Consider the following 21,421-nt stretch of genomic DNA (forward strand, 5'->3'; position numbering starts at 1 on the left):
TCATTCCTGCAGTATTTCCACAGGTGTTTTGGTCAGTGCTATTATTTGTAATATATTATATTATTTGTCAGCACAAATTATCTGTCCCCATATGATAAAATCCACCATCCCCCCTGATTTCTTTTACAACTCGAGTACTGAAAACATGGAATCTCGTCCAGCTCCTTAGACCCATATCCAGCGGTGCTCTGATCAAACCACTAATGTTTCAATATATAACTTAGTTCTAAGGTTTTAGTGCGCTAAAGTCGGATGTTAAACAGCGGTTGCAGCATGACAGCCATAATGATGAAACAAATGTATTCTTCGTTTGCACACCATAATTAAAAAATGCTGTTCAGAAGTTCACTGGGGGCATAACAGCCTCCAGCAGCAACCGCCTTTCTGATGGCTCCACGTGCAGTGTCTCTTGTGTGTGTCTGCTGCAACATGAACATGCAGGATCATGGTAACAGCCAGCCAGGCAGTAGTGTAAAGTGAGTTGTGACGTCACACTACCAAGGGCTAAATTTAGACATACTGTAGGAAGCTCTAATAAGCTTTAATAATACCGGTAAGTGTGCGCATGAGAAGGGGCGAATTAATTTAAAACCGTGAGTGCAAGGCTGGGAGTTGAATAAAAAGAGTTGTATTTTTCTCACTCACTCTCTTTAAAACTGTGCTTGTGGGGAGTGGAGAGTACAGTGCATGCGGCAACAGAAGTAAAAACAGCTGATGGTAAAGGGGAGGGTCCTGGAAATGCTGAAGAAGGAAGAAAAACAAGCAATGCGGTTGTGGGGCGGCGCTATACTGTAATATGAAGGAGAGAAATCCGTATCAATCCAAATACAAGCTCTCGTTTCCAAGCTCAACACGGGTCTGTTGAAGGGGAGGACCTGAATACTCTGCCTTACGCTCACTACTGGAACAGTTTATGGTTGGGCGGAACGAGGATGCTTTTGTCTCCTGGCATCATCCCCGAAACAAGGAAATGAGAGTGTGATTTTTTTTTTTTTTAAGAACTGCTTTTCTTGCTGTTTGCTGCACCAGAAACACGAATATATTCTTGTTTTTTTCCTCCCTTTTTTGGACTTTCATAGGAACATGCGCGTATGTGCTCCATAAGCGGACTACTGCGCACCACCTGCGTCCTGCAAGGCAGAACAAAGACATACTGCGCGCCTTTGTTCCGTGCGTAATCCTGTCACCTTTGCTGATTTCTCCCCCCTCGACACAGTCATTTGTCAGAATTTGCTGACAGAGCAAAAGCAGGAATCTTCCTTGTGAGATAAGTGCGGCACGTTTCAGTGAACGTGCTTTCTGCGCGCAGAGGGCTCTTTACGCGCACGGCGAGGCGAGCGCAGGGCCAGCATCAGGTGCTGCTGAGACAGAAAGGTTTATAGAGTAAGACAGAAAAAAAAACCCAACATAAATACAACTCAAGTCCAACCATCAACATGACGGACGGTCCAAGACAACGAAGCAGCACAGCGGGCTCTGGCAAGGATGCTGGCGCGGAGAAGGAGTCTGGGGGAGTTGCGCTCAAGAAGGAGATCGGGCTTGTGAGCGCTTGCGGTATCATTGTCGGTAAGTGATTGTCTTTTAGTGCATCTGTGCTGCGGTTCACCAGCCTGCAGTATCCTACATTTGAGTACCAGACAAAAGGTACACTGCTACCGCTGGTGTCCGATGTGAGATTTGTTAGTTCCTCTCAAAATGAGGAAGAAATAGTTTGTCAAGATGAAGTGGGAGTCCCAACTTAAAGACAGAGGCGATTCTAGGGTCTGTTGGGGCCCTAGGCAAAAATTTCTAGGGGGCCCCTCAAACCAGCGTTCATCACCGTTATGTTATAATAAACTGACACCAACGAAAACTTTATGAAATTTATATTTATTTACACACTGCTAATTTACACACACGACACTGTGTATAGTTTTTTTTTTAAGGAGGAGGATGTGGTCATTGCGGTTACCACATTTTGAGATCTGTACAGTAAAAACAGCCTTCAATACTTTTTTAGTCCTCAAAACCCCTGATAGGAAACACTTTTGTAATAAAAGTAATTATTAAAATAAAAAAAAAAAACTTTTTTTTTTTTTGGGCCTCATGGGCCCCCCCAACAACTTGGGGCCCCAAGCAGTTGCCTGCATTGCCTGTTCACAAGCTGCGCCCCTGCTTAAAGATGTCGGATTTTCACAAACACTCAGTGATATTGCCTGTATCTGTGAATCACGCCAACATTACAAAAAAAATGACATGGAGTATATGTTGAGAATTGTCACGTGTTTAAAGTTTTTATTTAAAAAAAAAAACAACTCGATATCCACCAAGGTTATAGGGAAATACACTGCTTTGTTCGTAAAATCAATTCTTGTGAAGTCAGCCACTTCTCACTTCTTCATGGAAAGGACTCCTGCCCTCTGCTCATGTAGCAGTGGTTTATGAGTGAAGGTTTCATCACAGCTGCAGACTGCCTTGAGTGTCGTCACCTCGGTCTTCCCTGATGCTCAGAGCGTCAGTCCATTCAGAGCGATTTGCCGGCTCATATGACTGATTTGTAGGCAGTTAGATTCCCTGAGATGGCATCTTTACAACTTGTTGGCAGTCACAAACTGTTATGCAACCTTTACGTTCACTATTAATGTATATCAAGACAGATTTAGTAGATTTGGGACCTAAATTGGGACCTAAAGATTTGGGACTTAAATAGAAACCTTAATTATTTTGGACATGCAGTTTACTTTTATGAAGTTTGTGCACACGTCCTGTGATTAATTTCAGTTTAAGAAGAAGCCTTCTGAATGTAGAGTATATAGTCATGGCATTGATCATCAGACTGATTTGCATTGTGGGAATGTAGGATCCACTGTAGGATCAGAATATAGTTGAACATCAAATGACTATATCTGTATACTTAATTATTGTTGTGTAGTAAATCCTTTTTTAAAGAAACTTAGCATTAAGTTAAGTTAAGTTAAGACATCAATGTCTACCCAAGTGTATATGATACAGGAAATAGTCTGTGCAGAGGCCACTAAGTCAGATTCAGGTAACAATACAAATTCAGAGAAGAAATAGGGCACAGACTCTCAAGATGGAGCATCATGTATCTTCAAGTTGACCTTCACTGGATAAGGAGAAGGGAGGAGATGAATCATTCATTTGTTTCCACGGTAACAGGAGGAAGGAGGGGAGATATGGTCACAGGGATTGTGTGTGCTTGGGTTTTTCCAGGTTTGTGACAGGCTGGGAAAAACGGGGAAAAAAGAGAGATGGCGAGAAATGTAGAGCAACCTTTGAATCAAAGAGACATTTCAACGTGTGCAGTGCCAAATCCTCTTTAAATCTTCAGATTTTTGCAGCCTGTGTGACACATTAAACAGAATATCTCTAGGCTTCAATCACACAACTCTTGTATATTCCTCTAACCTAAATTTCCTGGTTCTTTGACTTTATTTCTTCTCTCCACCAAACAGCTCTGCTCAACCGAAATTATAAATTTACAGTTTATTGACAGCATATTTTTTTATGCCTCTCCAGCACAATGATCGTTTTTTGATTTTGGCAAACAATGATACAAAGATGATAATCTCTGGTTAACTCAGAATGCAAACATTCCTGTGAGTGCTGATAACCTCTCAACTCCATCCAGAGGTGGGACACCTCTGATTGCATCATGATTACGGCCATTTAGATATTCAACTGCCTCCATTCATCTGTTGAACATTAAAAAAAAAACAGTTGGCATTGATCCTATTATTCCATCTTAGAGGACTTTTACAGCTGTACAGAGTCCTCAGCGTCGTCACCAGAGTGTTCTTAGCCGGAGGTAGTACTACTTGTCCTTGACCAAGTAATTCATTCACGTTCTGTTCACTTTGACATGAGGGAGGCTGACTTGAACTCAGGTGACTAGTCTGATCCGTTTGCTATGCGCACGCGCTGCTTGGCTTCCATGAAAAAGGAGGACTTCTAACACTTTTATGGCCATTTCTACAATACAGGAGTATATCACTAGTGCACATGAAGCAGGAAGCAAAACTGTATTAGGTGTTAACTTTTGGCTGCTAAACAAGACCCCACCCTGATAATGGGTTGGTTTTTTTTTTTCTTTTGTCTTTTAGATGTGTATGATTAAGTCATCATCTGTTAACGCTATCACTGAGGACATCAAATTCCTTTTATCTGTTTCCTCATTTTTATCTTGTCGCTATTATAAACATCAAAGATGATTCTGTCTTTGATAACCTTTGTGGCTGTTTGAACTGAGCTATATTGCTTGGAAGTCAAGAATTAATCTTAAGAGAGTTTATAGTGTCTGATGAAGCTGCACAACCACAAACTGCAGCTTCTTTTAACGGTGTTTGTAGTAATGGCATAAACCATGTTCCCCAGGGACCAAGAGGAGTTAATTCCTTTCGTTGAGTGAATTCAACTCCATTTATAGTAAAAATACATGCTTTTTGGAGGGGTTATTTGGCTCACAAGATATATGATCAAATCTATGAACAATTGTTAGTCGTGTACTGTGATTCTCATATGTCTTCCATTAAATAACAATAGCAAATGAACAAATTACATTTTTAATGCATGGAATTTTGTAATTCATTCCTGAAGTAAGTCACAATACGTACGCCAAACATTTCAAATTTGAAGCACAAATGTTAAAGAGGAACAGGAATCAGTTCAGAGAGCATGTCTGCAGCCAAGACTCTTCCTTTGTGAAAAACCAGACAAGCAACAAAAAAAGATATTAAAACAGAGATTTGTTAAGAGAGGAAACCTTAGAAGACTGAGTTGCCGTGCCGACTCAGACCTTCTTATTTATTCATTTTTAATACACTGCATCTTAACATTAATGCTGATCTTAGGTTGTCGTTGGTCAGTAGTCTGGCCGCAACCTTGACAAGCAGAAAAATAAAAATCCCATCCCAGAGACAAAAGGATGTAAACGCAGGAAAGCCAAAGATTCCACATAAGTCAGCAGTCTTGCAAAAACCCATGTGGTGAGTCACATGACATACAAGCCCTTTGTGCTTAAAAAGTCCAAATGTGAACCCGTCCAGTTCAACCACGGCCAGCATGTTTGCCTTCTTCTTCCTTTCTTTTTTTCTTAGCTGTCAAAGGTCATGCAGTGTAGACCCTGTCTGCCATAAAGTTATGTAAGCAAACAGCTCTATGTGCTTCAGTCACATTTATGTGTGGTGTTTGAAGCAAAGTGATGTGACACAGCAGATACAGTAGTTTCATGTGGACAATTTTCAGCAGTACTGCAAAAAAAACAGCATTAGTGTTTTACTGTGCAAATGATGTTTGATTAAAAGAGACTTGTCTTGTCTAGCGTGTAAACTGTGAGGTAATAGATAGAAACCCCCTCAAAATTTCATTAAGCCAAACTAGATGTCTTTTAAATTCTTGTTTTATCATTAAAAGTTGATAGATAGTCCAATTTCATGCATATGAAAATGCAAAAAAAAAATGCACCAAGTCATGAGTTTGAGGCCACACCCTTTTGGACTAAGTTCTCATTAACACTTGCTGGAGGTGCTGTTACTTGCAAGTTTTATACAAAACTTTATTTGCAGTGATAGAAGCCAGAGACGATCCAGACAGTCACTTCACGTGGGTCTGCTTGAACAATGTGGTGGTATCTTTCATACCTTTGACTTTTGTACTGTAAAGTGCCATTAAGCCTGTTATACACCCTAGTATGATTTAAAAGCTGCGATCTTTGACCCTCTACACCTTTTTGCCAGTACAAGCACAGTCGAACTTTAGTCAGCCCTGAACGTGACTGAATGTTCCCGAAGTCCAACCTCAGCCGTATCAGAGCAGACTATTCTTTCATGTTGTTGTCCAATCATCCGTCTCTCCATCTTTCAGTTCCTGTGTAAACAGCGCCCTGACGCTCATCAGGGGTGTCAGGGCATTATTCTCCCCCCTCTGCATCCACCTCTCATCCCTCCTCCTTCTTTGGACTCATTCACCCTGTTCTGTGTCTCGCTCCATCTCTTCATAATTGTGCAGTCAGCATATAACAGCTTTCAACTATCTTTCCTTTTACTCAGCTCATTCATTCATTGAACCCCACTGAGTTTGCTCTTTTTCCATTTATTTTGTCTGGGGCCTCATAATGCTATTTACTGAAGTCACATAATAACCATCTATAAGTGAATGATATATATATGTATATATATATATATATATATATATATATATATATATATATATATATATATATATATATATATATATATATATATATATATATATATATATATATATATATATATATATATATATATATATATATATATATATATATATGTATTGTTTTTGTTTTACTGACATACAGATTGTGAGCATTAGACAGAGGCCAATGGTCCTGCCTCAGAAATCTACTATGTGATCTAAAATGAAGACAGAGATAAAGTTAGATGCCACAAAGAGTCACATAGTAGCTACAGTATATACATGCAGAAAGACAAGAATTTGACACTTAACTAAAATTACAGGGCCAAATATAACCAAATTGTGACATAAGACAATAATTAAATTAAAAAGGTATCACAAATGACAAAACCTGACGCGCAAACTGAGCCATAGTGAGAAAAAATAAATACAAATGAATGAGAAGGGATGAGAAGGGATGTAAAACACCCAGAGTAGGATAAAGTGACCAAAAGTCACATTTGGTCACATGATTAAAATATAAGATTTAAAGAAAACAATCAATGTGTGAAAACAAGTACAAACAGTGTCAGCACTGTGTGTAGTTGCTTTGTCTGCATTTTTTTTTTACATATCTTGACATCTTGACTGAAAAACAGGGGACCTGGGATCTGTTCAAGGTCAACGGTCCAGTAGTTTCATCAGCCCTGCATGACTCTCAAGTCAGTGTATCATGAAGTTCAAACTTCACCCAACAACTCCCACATGCGGTCGTCACAGACTTAACAAGAACTAAGGTGTGAGGGAATTTATTCAAGATATTGAGGTAGCACGCAAGAGAACTTGTGATATAAAGAAGTAGTGTAATAAATTTTACTTAAATTAAGACTGATTACAATTTTTTACACCATTCTTCAAAGTATTTATTAACTTTCAACAGACTAACACAAACTCATCCTGTTTTAAATCTGCACCAAAGGGGGAGTCTTCTGTGTAAACATTGAGTCCAAAAAAACACCAAAACAAATATTTATAAATAAATTAATTTAATTGAGTGATACATTGTTCAGTATTGAGGTCTATAGAAGTGCAAATTTCATTCGATGAATTTCAGTCTACTTTGAAATAGGTCAAAAGCAACAGACACAGAAATATATATTTAAAAAAATTGAAGTGTGGTCATGAATAGATTTAACAATAATCTAAACTAATCGAAAGGGCACAGAATGACTGCTGATTTTTAAAGGTTTATCATTTATTTTGACCGAAAAATTTGGTCATAAAGAAAAAAACACAGGCATTTGACTCAAGATCTAAATCCTTCTCCAACAATACAACTAGACATCTTTGACATTTTTGACCTGGAAGGTCAGAGTTCAGCTAACTGCTGAGTTACGAACTGACCTGCATTTGAAACCAAACCTGACACTCATCTCTCTACCTTCCACCAGGTAACATTATTGGCTCAGGTATCTTCGTCAGTCCCAAGGGAGTGCTGGAAAACGCCAGCTCCGTGGGTTTGGCCCTAATCGTCTGGATCGTCACCGGCATCATAACTGCCATCGGGGCGCTGTGCTACGCTGAGCTGGGTGTTACCATTCCCAAATCAGGAGGAGACTATTCCTACGTCAAGGATATCTTCGGCGGACTGGCAGGGTGAGTTAGCGCAGTCTTTCAAGTTGTGGTTGTGAGCAGTAAAAAACCTCACCATATAGTCTTGTAACGGCTGAAGGTATTAAAATAACATGCTACATTAGAGAAGATCTTTCTCTTATTCTCTCTTATTTTGAAAGATTAAGAGAGGGAAAAATGGACCAGTGGTTTTGGTGTTACAGAAATGTATATTTTCTTTCTTAAACTTAAATCTAAAGCTGGTTCCAATTTTAAGCATTTTTTGTGCTCTTTTACTACAAAAATAGGAAAAATTCAAAACAGCGGTTTTACTGTCTTTGGTGGAAGAAATACACTCCAAATATTCTAAAGGAAATTTTTTTGGGTAGCTACAAAATACATTTAACTTCTTTTCTTTCACAGTAAGAACTATTTTCATTTGCACATTATATCTCTCGTGACATAAATGGTGAATTTATTTACTTTTCATTTAATCTTTGTTTGGAAGACTAACCACACGTCAGGAAGATTAAAGAAACCATTTGTGGAACCTCAAAAGTAATCTTGATAGGATATAGTTCAGATAAAGTTATCCAAATCAAGGTTTATTTAGCTTGTAATTGAGCACAGAGGTCAGATATAATAAAAACTTACAATACCAAGTGATTAAAACAATGATCAACTGCTATTAGTTTCCTCTCATCAGTTTTTTGTGACTGCCAGCTGGTCTTTTTCTATTCATACAGAGATCTTTAACTGTAGCTTTATGATGTTTCATTCGAAGCTTGGGAACCATCCAGTGAATTTCCTGGTAAAACAATATCGTTTGTGACCATAGATTTCACACACAGTACGTCCTTGCCCGGACTGTAAACACAGATTAAGAGCATTGTTTTTTTTCAGATTACATATTATTGGGGTATTTTTAGAAGTGGAATTCAACCAGACAAAACAACCTAAGATTGTTCCTGGTCTCTTTGTAGAGCAGCTATCAATACACATCAATGAACTTTAACCTCCAGAGACTTTGTAGTTTGTAGCTTCAGATGCTCAGTTTGAAGTTTTCCCCGTGCCCTCCGTCTAGCATAAATAAACCATGTTCAAGGGATGTTTGTTTTTGTTGTCCTGCTCCTTTTGTCCCTCTGTGTGCATGTACAGAGGCTCAGAGGGGAAAAAGTTGTGTTTTGTTAACTGTAAATGCAGAAATACTTAATTGGTTAGTCTCAGCAGCTCAGTGAAGTTGAGTTCGTCAAAGTGCATGAACTAAAAACGGAAAGTTTACGAAGTACAAAGAGCTGTTCTTATTTCAGACTCAATAGGGTTGTGTAACGCCATCAATGTCCACCAAACAGACAGCAGATGTAACAAGTTGGTATCAATTTGCACAAGTTGGATGTAAATTGATAAAAAGATACTTGTCTAAAAATAGAGTATGGTGAATTCAGAACCTTTTACAAAGTTTTCAGTGATCACAACATTCATCTATAAGTTGCTTTTGAAGGATCTTTATCCTAAAACATCTATCTGTTTTTTAACTTTTAAAACTTGAAAGTTTGAATTGCAGCCAAGTAAAATCCTCAAATTTTCAGATTCAGATTTAACACACTATGAAATCCCAAAGCCTCATAATTCAAATACAGTAAACCCCTCTTGGTTAGCAACAACTGCTTCTCTAAGACCACTGATGATGTCTTTACTGCTTGGCACTGAGTTTGCATACAAATATCATCCTCCAGTCCAGCAAATTGACAAAACTTTAGTTTTTATAGAGTTGCTCACACCTTTTTGTGATAAATTAATCCAAATTCCCTTATCTAGCTCCTTTTGATACAGAATAGCGACTCTACTCCACGTCCCTCCTCTTTTTTATTGTATCATAACTTTGCAGAGTTACATTCAAAAACATGTACATTTTTATTCAGTTTCTGTAACATACGCTGCTATTCATGAGCATACAGGTAACTAAGGAATATCAAGTGAATATGTAGACTTGGGTGAGAGAGAATTGAAGAGAAATAATAATAAAACCCACAAAGTGTTCAGTTTTGTAGTATTAAATGTTTTGTTTTATTATTGCTTTAAAAAACCTAAAGAAATACATTTCGGTATAAGTATAAAGTAAAACTGTTTATATGAGGGATTATTCTTCAGATAAAAGACTAAAAGCAGTTATTGGTTGTATACATAAAAAGTAGAAATAAAGCTGTCCTCAGGGCGTATTCTAGTATAAGTACGAAGGAATAATTAATGACTTTAATTCACGTCTGCCTGGTGCACATTAATGCTTCCTCAAACAGCATCACATCATATCATATTAGCTGATTATCATGAGACACCCAAATATATCTGTTAAAAAAAGCTCAATATTTCACTGAAAAGTCATGAGGTTGACTCAATACTCATAAAACAGCTCAAGACGCTCAGATAAGAAGAAGAATTGTTAATATGCTTGACACAGAGATGAATTACTACACAACTCTAGTTCTCATGTAGAGGTGTTCATTGGAGTACGTTGCACATACGTTCTTTCATAAAAACACATTCCAGCTGGTCACAGTTAATGCAGTCAGGTGAAATAATCCTCTCAAAACCCTTTCAGAGAATTTTGTAGAAATACCACAATCCCGATTTAACTCTGCTAATGCCTAGAGCGCCCCTTCATCACATTTAAGCACTGCAGTATTCATCAGTGTACTACAACGCTCACTCTATATTACTGCCTGAATTTCATTCATGTTTTGTTCTTATCTTCTAAGCATATTCTGTTTACATAAAATGAATATTCATTCTTAACCTGCTCATCATGCTCTTGTGCTGTTTTCCAATAATCTAATGAATATTGATTGTCATTAGATATATCGTTTGTCATTCTTACGTCGTTTTTTAATGATCATCATTTTTTGTTCATCCTCTGATGTAAACAATGAATGGTCTTACTTTAAAAAAAAAGTCTCCTGTAATTGTAAAAAGATCAAAATGTACAAAGTAGATTGATTTGAAAAGCCACAGTGGCTATAAATAAATAGGTTGCCAGATGAATATTTTATATGCTGGTTTCCGGTGGTGTTTTTAAATATGCTGCTGTCTCACCTCAGAGAATAAAGCAAACAGTGAGAAAAATGAGGGGAAGTCAAGCGGATACCTCATCAAAGTAGGTCAAAATAAAAGAGCTTCAAGTGCTACAACATGGGGGTTTCCCCCCTTTGATTTGTTCTCAGTGCTGCTGAGATTCATTTTCATCTTTATTCTGTCAGCTTCCCTCATCTGTAACTATTCATTTATTAAAATTTTTTTATTTGTATACCCAAATAACAAAAGAAGCATGCCCTGATTTCCAAGAATGTGTTGTGACATCTTCAAACTGGCAAATGTTTGCACTTTTATTTGATAAATAACTCAAATCAAACTCAAAACTCAAAGGAATGCGTCGATGGAAAAGTTATTTCTTGGCCAGATGTGAGAAGCAGTGAAAACAGATGGAAACAGTGATTACAATGCACCAAATATGACCTACTTTGGATGAATGTGTGTCAAATCTACACCTCTCTCTAACTGTGTCAACTTCTGCTCTTCGGTTTCAGATTCCTGCGACTTTGGATCGCTGTGCTGGTCATCTACCCAACCAACCAGGCCGTGATTGCTCTGACTTTCTCAAATTACGTCCTCCAGCCTTTGTTTCCCACCTGCTTTCCACCGGAGAACGGTCTGAGGCTGCTGGCAGCCGTCTGTCTCTGTAAGTCACACGACAGGATTAGTCAGACACACGGAATGACACACCTGAAGTCCATAACGTGTTTTTCTCAAAGCAGAAGCTGTTTTCTACTGTGAATTTATGTATAAATATTGAATTTAATAAGTTCCTTTTGGCATTTTAACCTCTTAAGATCTTATGCAATGACTGAAAAACACCGGCACAACAAACTGAAATCAAGACTGCTCTTTCTTTGTGCCTTTTTTTTTTTTTTACATTTAAGAATAAATGGTGCAATTCAAAAAGGTGCAGGAACGGCTAAAAACGATAAAAACAATAAAGGCCTCTGCATCATTTTTTAAGTTTTTTCAACACCCTTGATTATATTTCAAAAAGAGAAAAAAAAATTCAAAATAAAAGTTATGGGGAAACATTTACAAATGGAAAATGTGTGAAGACAAATGAAGAGATGCATTGGAGCTGACAGGACAGCGGTCAGTTTAGATCCCTTGACAGTTCACACACACGGGGCAAATACTGCAGGCAACTTTCAGACACAAAGAGAGACAGGCATGGACACTGGGGGGAAGTGTGTGCATTGTATCTATGTGTGATGATTACAAAACCCCTCCATGTTAATCTGACAAACATCCCGCTGTAAGATTCCATAAACACTGGGTTTAGTGCTCTGATGAGAGCGGTAGAGCGTTATCCGCCAATAATGAGTTTAGATGTTCATTTAAACCAAAACTGTGTTTTTCATTGGTTTTGATGGGGTTTTTTTTGTTGTTTTTTTAACTCTTGCATGCAGACTTCAGATGGAGTCTTGTATGTTCTTTCAAAGGTTCAGAGAGTAAATGGGTGGAAAAAAGGGTGGAAAGGGTCGGGTGCTCATTCGATTTTCTTTCTCTAGAAAAGGAAGAGATTTCTTTTTTAATTTGTAGAGCTGGAAGACATCAGCGCTGTCACTGATGGACTCAGTTGGCTGTGCGGATTAGCGTAAAAACTGAAAACCCAACGTTACGAAACAACATTTGCAAACACATTTCAACTCAGTAAACCAGGAGATCCACTGGTTCACTCCCCAAAATCAGCAATTTGTTTCGGGGACCAGTAAAGTCTGGTAACTCCCTCAGAGGAGGTGGCAGGCGATGCTTAAAGTGCTCGGGGGACACATGCATAGCAAGTCTTTTTACATGTGATGGCAGAAACATGAGGAGTGTGTGTATTCTTGGAGCTGAAGTAAATGATGTATAGGTAGAGAAATGCACAGTCCTCCATTGAGCTCATCTCTCATTGCCCCCGAGGCTGAAACCCTCACACAGAGTTTGTTATATTATAACAAACAGCTTCAAATCAGGACGTGGGGATTTTACTGCTAAAGTCACACCATGCTTTCTTTGTTTTCAGCTTTTCATTACCTGAATAAAGGTATTTACAGCTGTGAAAGGAATTCTACAGTAAAACTACAGTCCCACATTTGCAGTCATACTTTGAAGCAGCTAATCAATTCCATGTCAACTTTGAAGATACTTCATTAAAGGCACCATTAATCCTTCAAACCAGCCTTTTTTACATGCTGCAGTGGAAGAAGTCTGCACTCTCTGAACGCTTTGTACTGTTTGTATTTTTGACACATTGACCCAGATTAACAAGACTTCCCTTGAATCAAGATGTTAAGTTTTGGAAAGAACTGCCCGCATGTTTTTAATGCCTATTGTTAGTTTGTTTATAGATCATCTCTTGAGACAATTTAAGAAAAAAAAGCTGAGCCATGTAAATGAGTTGTTTCCTGTTGCTCTTCAAGGCAAAAGTAGGTGAGAGGTTACTTGTTTGCTCTCAATTATGATGTCGTCCTTGTTTATGGGAACAGCATGCAAGCCTTCTGAATATGGCTTCTTTTGGTCATGTCTCCTATATCCTAAATGTGGCTCTTTGCAGAGCATTCACATAATCTGTTTCAGTCTAACCTTTTAACTCACACATCAGCTCATAAATAGAACCATTGGTAGCGAAATGAGTTAGCGCGGGTTGTTGTTTGGTCCTCTCAGCCAAAAGGGGCACATTGGTTCTGTACGGAAACTCTCCACAGACGGCAGAAGTCACGATTGTGTTGGGCTTCACTGATTTGCCACACATACATACTATGATAGGCACAGTTTACTTACATAACTGACATGCAGACTGCAGATTCACGGTTTATAGACTGTAATCTCCAGAGTGGCGGTTTAACGTGTCCTTGCTCAGGCTAGTTTAAGAGTAAGCCCGTTGTAACCTACATAACGGTGCCTGTCTGTGATTGTATATGGTGCATAACTTTTAGACTCACACAGTTTAAGTCCCTTTTCTACCCCCTTACAGCACCCCAGGACTAAACTCCTCCAACACAGCCCATTGCGTTCAACCCCACTGTGGCCTTTCTTGAGGCTTTACATCCACACACGTGTCCTAGAGTACATCTGCCATTGTTCCCCACAGCTCACATTTATTTAATGTTAAGAATTTAATCCCACAGAGCCAAACGGAGCTCTTAATTAAAGGCACCCTGTTGCCCCGAACCCAGTGGCCTGTTGTACTTAGCAGTATGGGTCAAATGTTATACTATATGTTGTATAGGACCCTTCAGCTCAGATGAGATGAAAAAGCAGCCCCCTCCCTCCTCCTCCCTTCCTGAAAAAATAAGTAAATGAAGAGTAAAAATAAAAGAAATGAATAGAAAAAAAACATCCACAAGTTTTATTATCGCAAAATAAGCACTAAGTTTGTGTTTCGCTGTGTTTCTTTGTCCACTTAGTGCTGCTAACATGGGTGAATTGCTCCAGCGTGAGGTGGGCCACGCGAGTACAGGACATCTTTACCGCGGGCAAGCTGCTGGCCCTCGCCCTCATCATCATCATGGGCATCGTGCAGATCTGCAAAGGTAGGCTTCACTTCTCTGCCATCTGTGCTTCGCAGCACGCGTGTGTCCGACCGCAGCACGTTATCCCATGGTTTCCATGTATATGTGAAAAACAAAATCCCTACATGCACACATACCCCTCTGGTCAATGGGGACATCTTTAGTGATTTGAGACACATGGACGCGGCTGCTTCGGGGGTCAGCGAGTTGCTGGGACCCTTTAGGTTAAAACTCACATTGCTAATATCAGCAGGACTGTGGGGGTTAACAGTGCAAACATGGCCGAGGGTCAGTTATTATAAGGGCCACAGAGGGTGGGGACCTAAAAACAACAAAGTGGACATTTTTGTGCAAGTTCAGCGTCTGATGCGATTATGTCTATTAATTCTGCGTTTTACACCAACCAGAGTAATTGATTGTTTCTCATCAGAACCATCTGCGTTTCAGCTTTTTACATGGATGGAGCCGGATGGCTTGTACAACTAACATTACACACATTGCTTTCATTGGATGGCGATTTTCAGCTGAAATTCCTCACAAGCCCAAACTTCAATAAAAACCAGCGTGTTTACCCCCTCAGTAAAACCAGTTTATATAACAGGAGAAATGTCATCAGGAGCATGTCAGTACATGTCAGCAGGGGCAGAAGTTTGGTTTTTCTTGAGAGTATATAATTAGACTATTTCATAACTCTAAACTAAAGATGTTATCTCTTCTTTTGCCCCATTTGCTCCTGTATTTGTAGGAGAGTACTACTGGTTGGAGCCTGCCAATGCCTTTGAGCCCTTCCAGGAGTACGATGTTGGCTTGATAGCGTTGGCCTTCCTACAAGGCTCCTTTGCCTACGGAGGCTGGAACTTCCTCAACTATGTCACAGAGGAGCTGGTGGACCCCTACGTGTAAGACATTTCCCTCTGCTTACCATTTATCTGCAAATATTAGTCCGTGTGTTTAGGAAACTGCCTTGAGTCAGTGCTAAATACCCCGGGAAAATTAGTGATTTCAAAGCTGCTTGCTGCTATTTAGATGATTAGAGGTCACATTCCGACTCTGCTTCCCAGTTTTTAATCCTTTTTGTTTTAATCTCTCTGACATTTACTGAACGAAGCATGGAAAAAATTCTCACTGTTGTTCCTATTTCTGGCCAATGATACTCAAAATCAGCTAATTTTAGTGTTGTGTTTAAAAGTTTTTGTCTATATTTTCCTGTTGTAAATCGCCTAGTTTTATTACATCTTTCTTTTAGCTTTTCTCTCCACCTGTTGACTTCATATTGCGCATTATTGTTTCCAGGAACCTTCCACGCGCCATCTTCATCTCCATCCCTCTTGTAACTTTCGTTTATGTCTTTGCCAACATCGCCTATGTCACAGCCATGAGCCCTCAGGAGCTGCTTGCCTCAAATGCTGTTGCTGTGGTGAGTCCTATGGCTTCTTTTCAAACCCATATCTTCATATTTCTAGTATCTGTCTCCCTCAAGTGGTTCACATTGGTCAGTGCATCAGTTAACTTGTCCTCATATGGACGCACCATCCACCCTCTCATCCAACCTTTAACCTTCATCCTCCCATCCCTCTACCGCAGACGTTCGGTGAGAAGCTACTGGGAGTGATGGCGTGGATCATGCCCATCTCTGTGGCGCTCTCCACCTTCGGAGGAGTCAACGGTTCCCTGTTTACCTCTTCACGGTTAGTGGGCTTCACTTAATGTTGCAATGTTTTCACTCACAAGGATCAGACACTAGGACTCATTTTGATGATTCGTGTTAGGGTAAAAAAATGACTATGAAGCAAAGAGATACAATTCACATGGAGCACATTCCCCAAATTAAATTTATAAGAAGGTTCATTTTGCATTATGGGCTACTGTACCTTCTGCCGGAAGGTAAGAGTCCATACTCAGAGTCAGAGCTGCCTGGGAGATTTGCGAGGCCCTGTGCGAAATGGCTGGGGGGGCCCTCCCAAATTGTTGGGTTTTTCGGGTCGGATCGGGTGTCTATATGCGCAATTTTAACTCTCCAATTAGCAAAATACTGGTTACCTTCCCCTGCCTCATCATCATCTGGGCTTGCCTCGACGCAGGCCCCCACGGCTGCTTGAGACCCGGTCGGATCGGTGATTTTTGTAACAAATTTATCAAACGAGCCTTTCAGAGAGGCATTAAACTCTTCCATTTTCTTTAGTTTTTTTCTTTTTTCATCCCCTGATGGAAATTTCCTGAATCTGTCTCGTTCTCTCGACATTGTGTGACAGTTTGTTCCAACTCCACTGTCTGGATCAGAGCAGCTTGTGTCTGCGCTTGGTCTGACGCAGTTGTATTGAACAACAGACACGCGCATCATTGCACATATATTTATTGATATGCACAGACTAGTACATATTTAGGTCTGTAATGGAACGTGACTGTTGATATTTATAAGGGAAAAAACGAAAAAACGAAGAAAAAAAAAATTTGAAAAAAAAACAAAAAAAAAACGGCCCATAGCACGAGGGCCCTTGGGGCGCGAGGCCCCGTGCGGTTTCACGGTTCGCACACCCCTTGCGGCGGCCCTGCTCAGAGTACAGATTCCTCAAATATGAACTGGAAGGAGAGGTTTTTGGTCCTTCTCACCACCTTCGTGGGAGAAGAAATGTAGTCTGTACAGGAGATAGATAATCAATGTAAACCTGGGATTCCAGTTGAATGAATAATGTGCTCTTCAGAAGCATCTCCATGGCCATATTAAACACATCAGGGGACAAGCTGTCTATTTTGGCTTATGTTATGTGTGCTACGTCCTGTATGTCACAGCACGCTCATTTATCAATTTTTTCAAGCCTAGAGATCAACCATTATAAATGTGCACAGTTTGCTTTATTTACAATGTATTATAAACTTGACTCTGACATGATTTATTATGATAAATGTTCAATTTCAACAGTGCTTTTAGTTTAGATTCTGTTTTAGTCATAGTTTGCAAACTTATGCAAACTCAAATGTGTGTGTGTTTGCAGATTGTTCTTTGCTGGAGCCAGAGAGGGCCACCTGCCAAGCCTGCTGGCCATGATCCACATGAAACGCTGCACTCCCATCCCTGCTCTGCTCTTCACTGTGAGTTCAGCTCTACGCACTACTGCTTCATCCGGATGCTCCCTTTACGCAACTCTGAAGAAAGACATTTAAACAAACCTCTCTCTCATTCCTCAGTGCCTCTCCACCCTGCTCATGCTGTGCACCAGTGACATGTACACTCTCATCAACTACGTGGGCTTCATCAACTACCTCTTCTACGGAGTCACTGTTGCTGGGCAGATCGTCCTGCGATTTAAGCAGCCCAACATGCACCGGCCCATCAAGGTGTGTTCACATGTTGCAGTATAGTTTTTCCGGCCATTTCGTATTTGTACATCTTTACACTTTACCAGATGTACGATTGGACATACTTCAACCAAGCAAAGATACATATTCTTCTCTGTTTTTTTTCTTCCAAAGCTGCTGTTAGTGTCTTTTTATGATGTATTGTTACTTTTTCCCCCTCTCTTACAGATCAGTCTCATTTGGCCAGTCATTTACCTCCTCTTCTGGGCCTTCCTCCTCATCTTCTCGCTCTACTCTGAGCCTGTGGTGTGTGGCATCGGCCTCGCCATCATGCTGACCGGTGTCCCCGTCTATTTTCTGGGAGTCTACTGGGACAACAAGCCACAATGCTTCGACAGCTTTGTTGGTAAGTGAACTAATCCTATCAAACATTCCCTTTCATTTTAACACATTTGTTTTTCTTAAAATGTTCCTTCACTTAGAACCAGCTTTATATCTCTGGAGGAGGATAAAAATCAATCTTTGCTAACACTTTTTGTTCCCCTGTTCTCCCAGATAAAATGACATACGTGGGCCAGAGGTTTTGTATGGTTGTTTATCCGGGTGGAGGCAAAAGCAGCAGTGGAGAAGAAGGAGAAGAGATGAAGGAGGTCAGGTCTCCTCTATCAAAGGAAGAAGAAAACCACCACTAGTCAGCAGACTGCTGAAATCCTACTCCCTAAAAAATATATTTCAATATCTAAACACACACATGTGCAAACACAATCCAAAGTTTGTTTACTCATTTACACCACGTTTTTTTTTCATTTAAGTGTCATATCAATCAATACTTCTCTGTACCAAATATAATAAAAGGTTTAAGTATGACCTCAAGCTTTAAAATCTGGGGTCCATCAAAAGTGCAATAATGAATTCAATTGTACCGACACATTTAACCTTTTACATCATCATCATCCTCATCATCATCATCATATTCATCATCATCATCATCATCATCATCATCATCGGTGGCTTCGTCCCTCTGTTTCACTCAAATTCCACAAACTCTCACTGAATCAGTGACTTTAAAAAAAAATATTTTTTATCAAAAGACTTTTTTCTGAACTGTGATGGCCACAGAAACACCTCTCAAGTTTTTTTGTTGATTGTTAATTTTTCATCGTTTTCTGTTCAACAGACCAAAGCTGCAATTTTGGTTGTCAAAGCAGAAAATAAGTTCCGGATGATTTCATGTTCTTAAATGCATCATTTCTGTTTTGTATTTTTAAAGTGACTTTAATTCTGTACGTCTTGTTTTTTGTAATATGATCACTGCTTTTGTAATTTACCATGACATTTTATTTGTAGTCTTAACATATTAATTTTAGTTTTGTTAACGTTCTTTTTTTTTTTTCTAACATCAATATCATTTAGACTTACTTTTTACTGTTTTACTGCAGTTAAGTATCTGCAGATTGAGATTCGGACTTTCCGCCGATACATTTCCCAGGTGAACATTGAGCAAGTTTTATTGATTGCCTTAATTAGAATTACAATATCTTATACTTTGGTGCCATAGTAGTTTTGTTTTAATGGATGTGAAGAGTTCTTCAAAACTTTGGAAGTTTCTAATTTTTACCAAAAGAGTAACAAGAGCTGACACTACACAGGTAATTAAACTATTTTATGCATGAAGAAGAAAGAATCACTCTGGAAATCATGATGCTTTTCACCACGCCTGCATTACTAATGTTATAATCCCAACACCGACACATGTGAATGGCTCTATAAAAATGCCACGTGATTGTCTCCAATGTCTTACCACAAGGTTAATTTTTTTGTATTTCACATCTAACTATGTCCGATTATTTTTTGGTGCTTTATGTTAGGTGTACAAATTAGCTTTATGTGATGAAAAAAACATTTTTTAATTCATACAATCAGTTAGAGAATATTTTAGTGCAATATTATCACAGCCACCAGCAAAAATTAATCATGCATCCCATAAATGAAGTCATTGTTTGCTGCCTTGTAAATGGTTATGTATGAATTCTGCTGCGTATTATAGCAACAACACTCCTGCACACACGAGGACACATTATGAACTCTTCAGTTTTTCTACAAGTGTCTCAGGGCATCCCCACTGCCTTCTCCTTCCACACACTGCCTATGACCTCCAGATCACGAAACTCAACACATCTGCAAGATAAAAAAAAATGAATTAAAAAATCCAACTTGATACTTCTAAATGTCTGCATTGGTGCTTTTAGATACTTGCTCCTCAGGAGTCTCAAGCTAACTAGAGGGTGAAAGGTGTTAATTAAATAAGAGTTTAGCCAGTGCTGAATGGGTCGCTCTTGTTAAGCTGTAAGGTGACTTGAAGTGTCCTGGCTTTGCATTAACAGTGATGTGTTCTGTGCCCGGATGGTTATTGTGCAGTTACAGTTTGTAAAGATGTCACAACAGTCTGTATGTTTCTCAGTTTTTAATAATAATTAAAATGAAGACTGACTAATTTCTAAATCAAGGCCTCATTCATAGAAGAATATCACTATTTTGTGATGCATTCATTTCGGAAAATGGAAATGAACTCTGTTTATGTTAAGTATTTAAAATTAGGACATTGAGATAAGATTAAAAAAGATTAAAAATACTTTAGATTCCACACTTGACATTCTGCACATAGCCTGAAAACGCTCCCACCTCAGAAGTCAAATGCTGCAATTCTGTCAGTTGTAAAGGTTTTAAGCTTAGAATTTATGTGAAGGAAGCTGTGCTGTGCTGATTTGTTTTATTCATCTGCCTTTTGTGCTGCTCAGCATTCCCACCGAGCTACAGCCTTCATTTCTCACTTATATTCATACCAAAGTAGGCCTTCAGCATGGTGGAATTAAGTTATGCATACATTGTCTTAGTAATACAGTATCACATTAAGCACAATGTGATCAAAAATGTTATATCTAAATGATGTTGTGGACACCCAGGTCTCTTAATTTAAATTGCCTTTTATTGCTTGCAGTCTACCTGCAAAACTAAGACGTGTCTCTCAAACTCATGTCTAGTGTATGTTAAAAATGTAAATGTACATATTGGTTGGTGAGTGTGTGATGAATAAAAACATTCAAGTGTTATAGTCGTCACATCTACTTTGTTCAGCTGCATATGAAATTTTAACACGCACCCTTTTCAGCATTAACTTTATTCCAATAACACAATGATTCAAATTATAAATGAAAAAGTGCATGCCAGCTTCACAAAACTTGAAAAACGCAAAAGTAAACATTGCTTCTCACACATATCAATGTAAACTGAAGCGACAATTTAGAAATAAAGATAGTAACATACTTTTGTCTTCTCACAGCAGGGAATTATAGAGTCAAAACAGAAACAAATAACTTTTTACATGTGAAACAACCTGCATCCAGTCAACAGAAACAGCGACTGAAAGGAAACATTGTGGTCCATGTTTGAGTATAAGACATTTTAACATATCAAGATAAAAAAAGGTGTCCTGTGCATTTTAATTTTACTTACAAGTGGATGTTTATACAGCAGTTTAATCTTCTTCAGTGTAAAAGGCCATAATGTGAGTTGTGTGTGAATATCCAAAAGGTAAAGTGGAAAAAAGAGAACAAATTAAAAAGGTAAATTCAAAGGGGCAAATTTGTTCTGGATTGTTGTAAAGCTTTCTTTTTGTTGTTTTGTTTGTTTTGTTTGTGTTATGGGATTTATTTTTTCTATAAACGTAAACTGGCCCGGAAGGTGCGCACCGAGAGTTTAAGTGTTTCCTGCAC

General features: G+C 38.9%; 1 protein-coding gene across 1 annotated transcript; it reads left to right on the forward strand.

Annotated features, from left to right (window-relative positions):
* Positions 1–805: 805 nt before the first annotated feature.
* Positions 806–20,758, forward strand: slc7a8a (solute carrier family 7 member 8a). The gene is made up of 11 exons (XM_061710511.1): positions 806–1,566; positions 7,602–7,806; positions 11,343–11,494; positions 14,247–14,372; positions 15,097–15,250; positions 15,645–15,768; positions 15,936–16,039; positions 17,345–17,441; positions 17,538–17,687; positions 17,877–18,054; positions 18,204–20,758. Exons 1-11 carry the CDS (start codon positions 1,437–1,439, stop codon positions 18,338–18,340), a joined length of 1,557 nt encoding a protein of 518 aa, XP_061566495.1. The 5' UTR covers positions 806–1,436; the 3' UTR covers positions 18,341–20,758.
* The last annotated feature ends 663 nt before the right edge of the window (positions 20,759–21,421 follow it).

Source organism: Cololabis saira, chromosome 20 (assembly GCF_033807715.1).
Source record: "Cololabis saira isolate AMF1-May2022 chromosome 20, fColSai1.1, whole genome shotgun sequence".
NCBI classification, from domain to species: domain Eukaryota; kingdom Metazoa; phylum Chordata; class Actinopteri; order Beloniformes; family Belonidae; genus Cololabis; species Cololabis saira.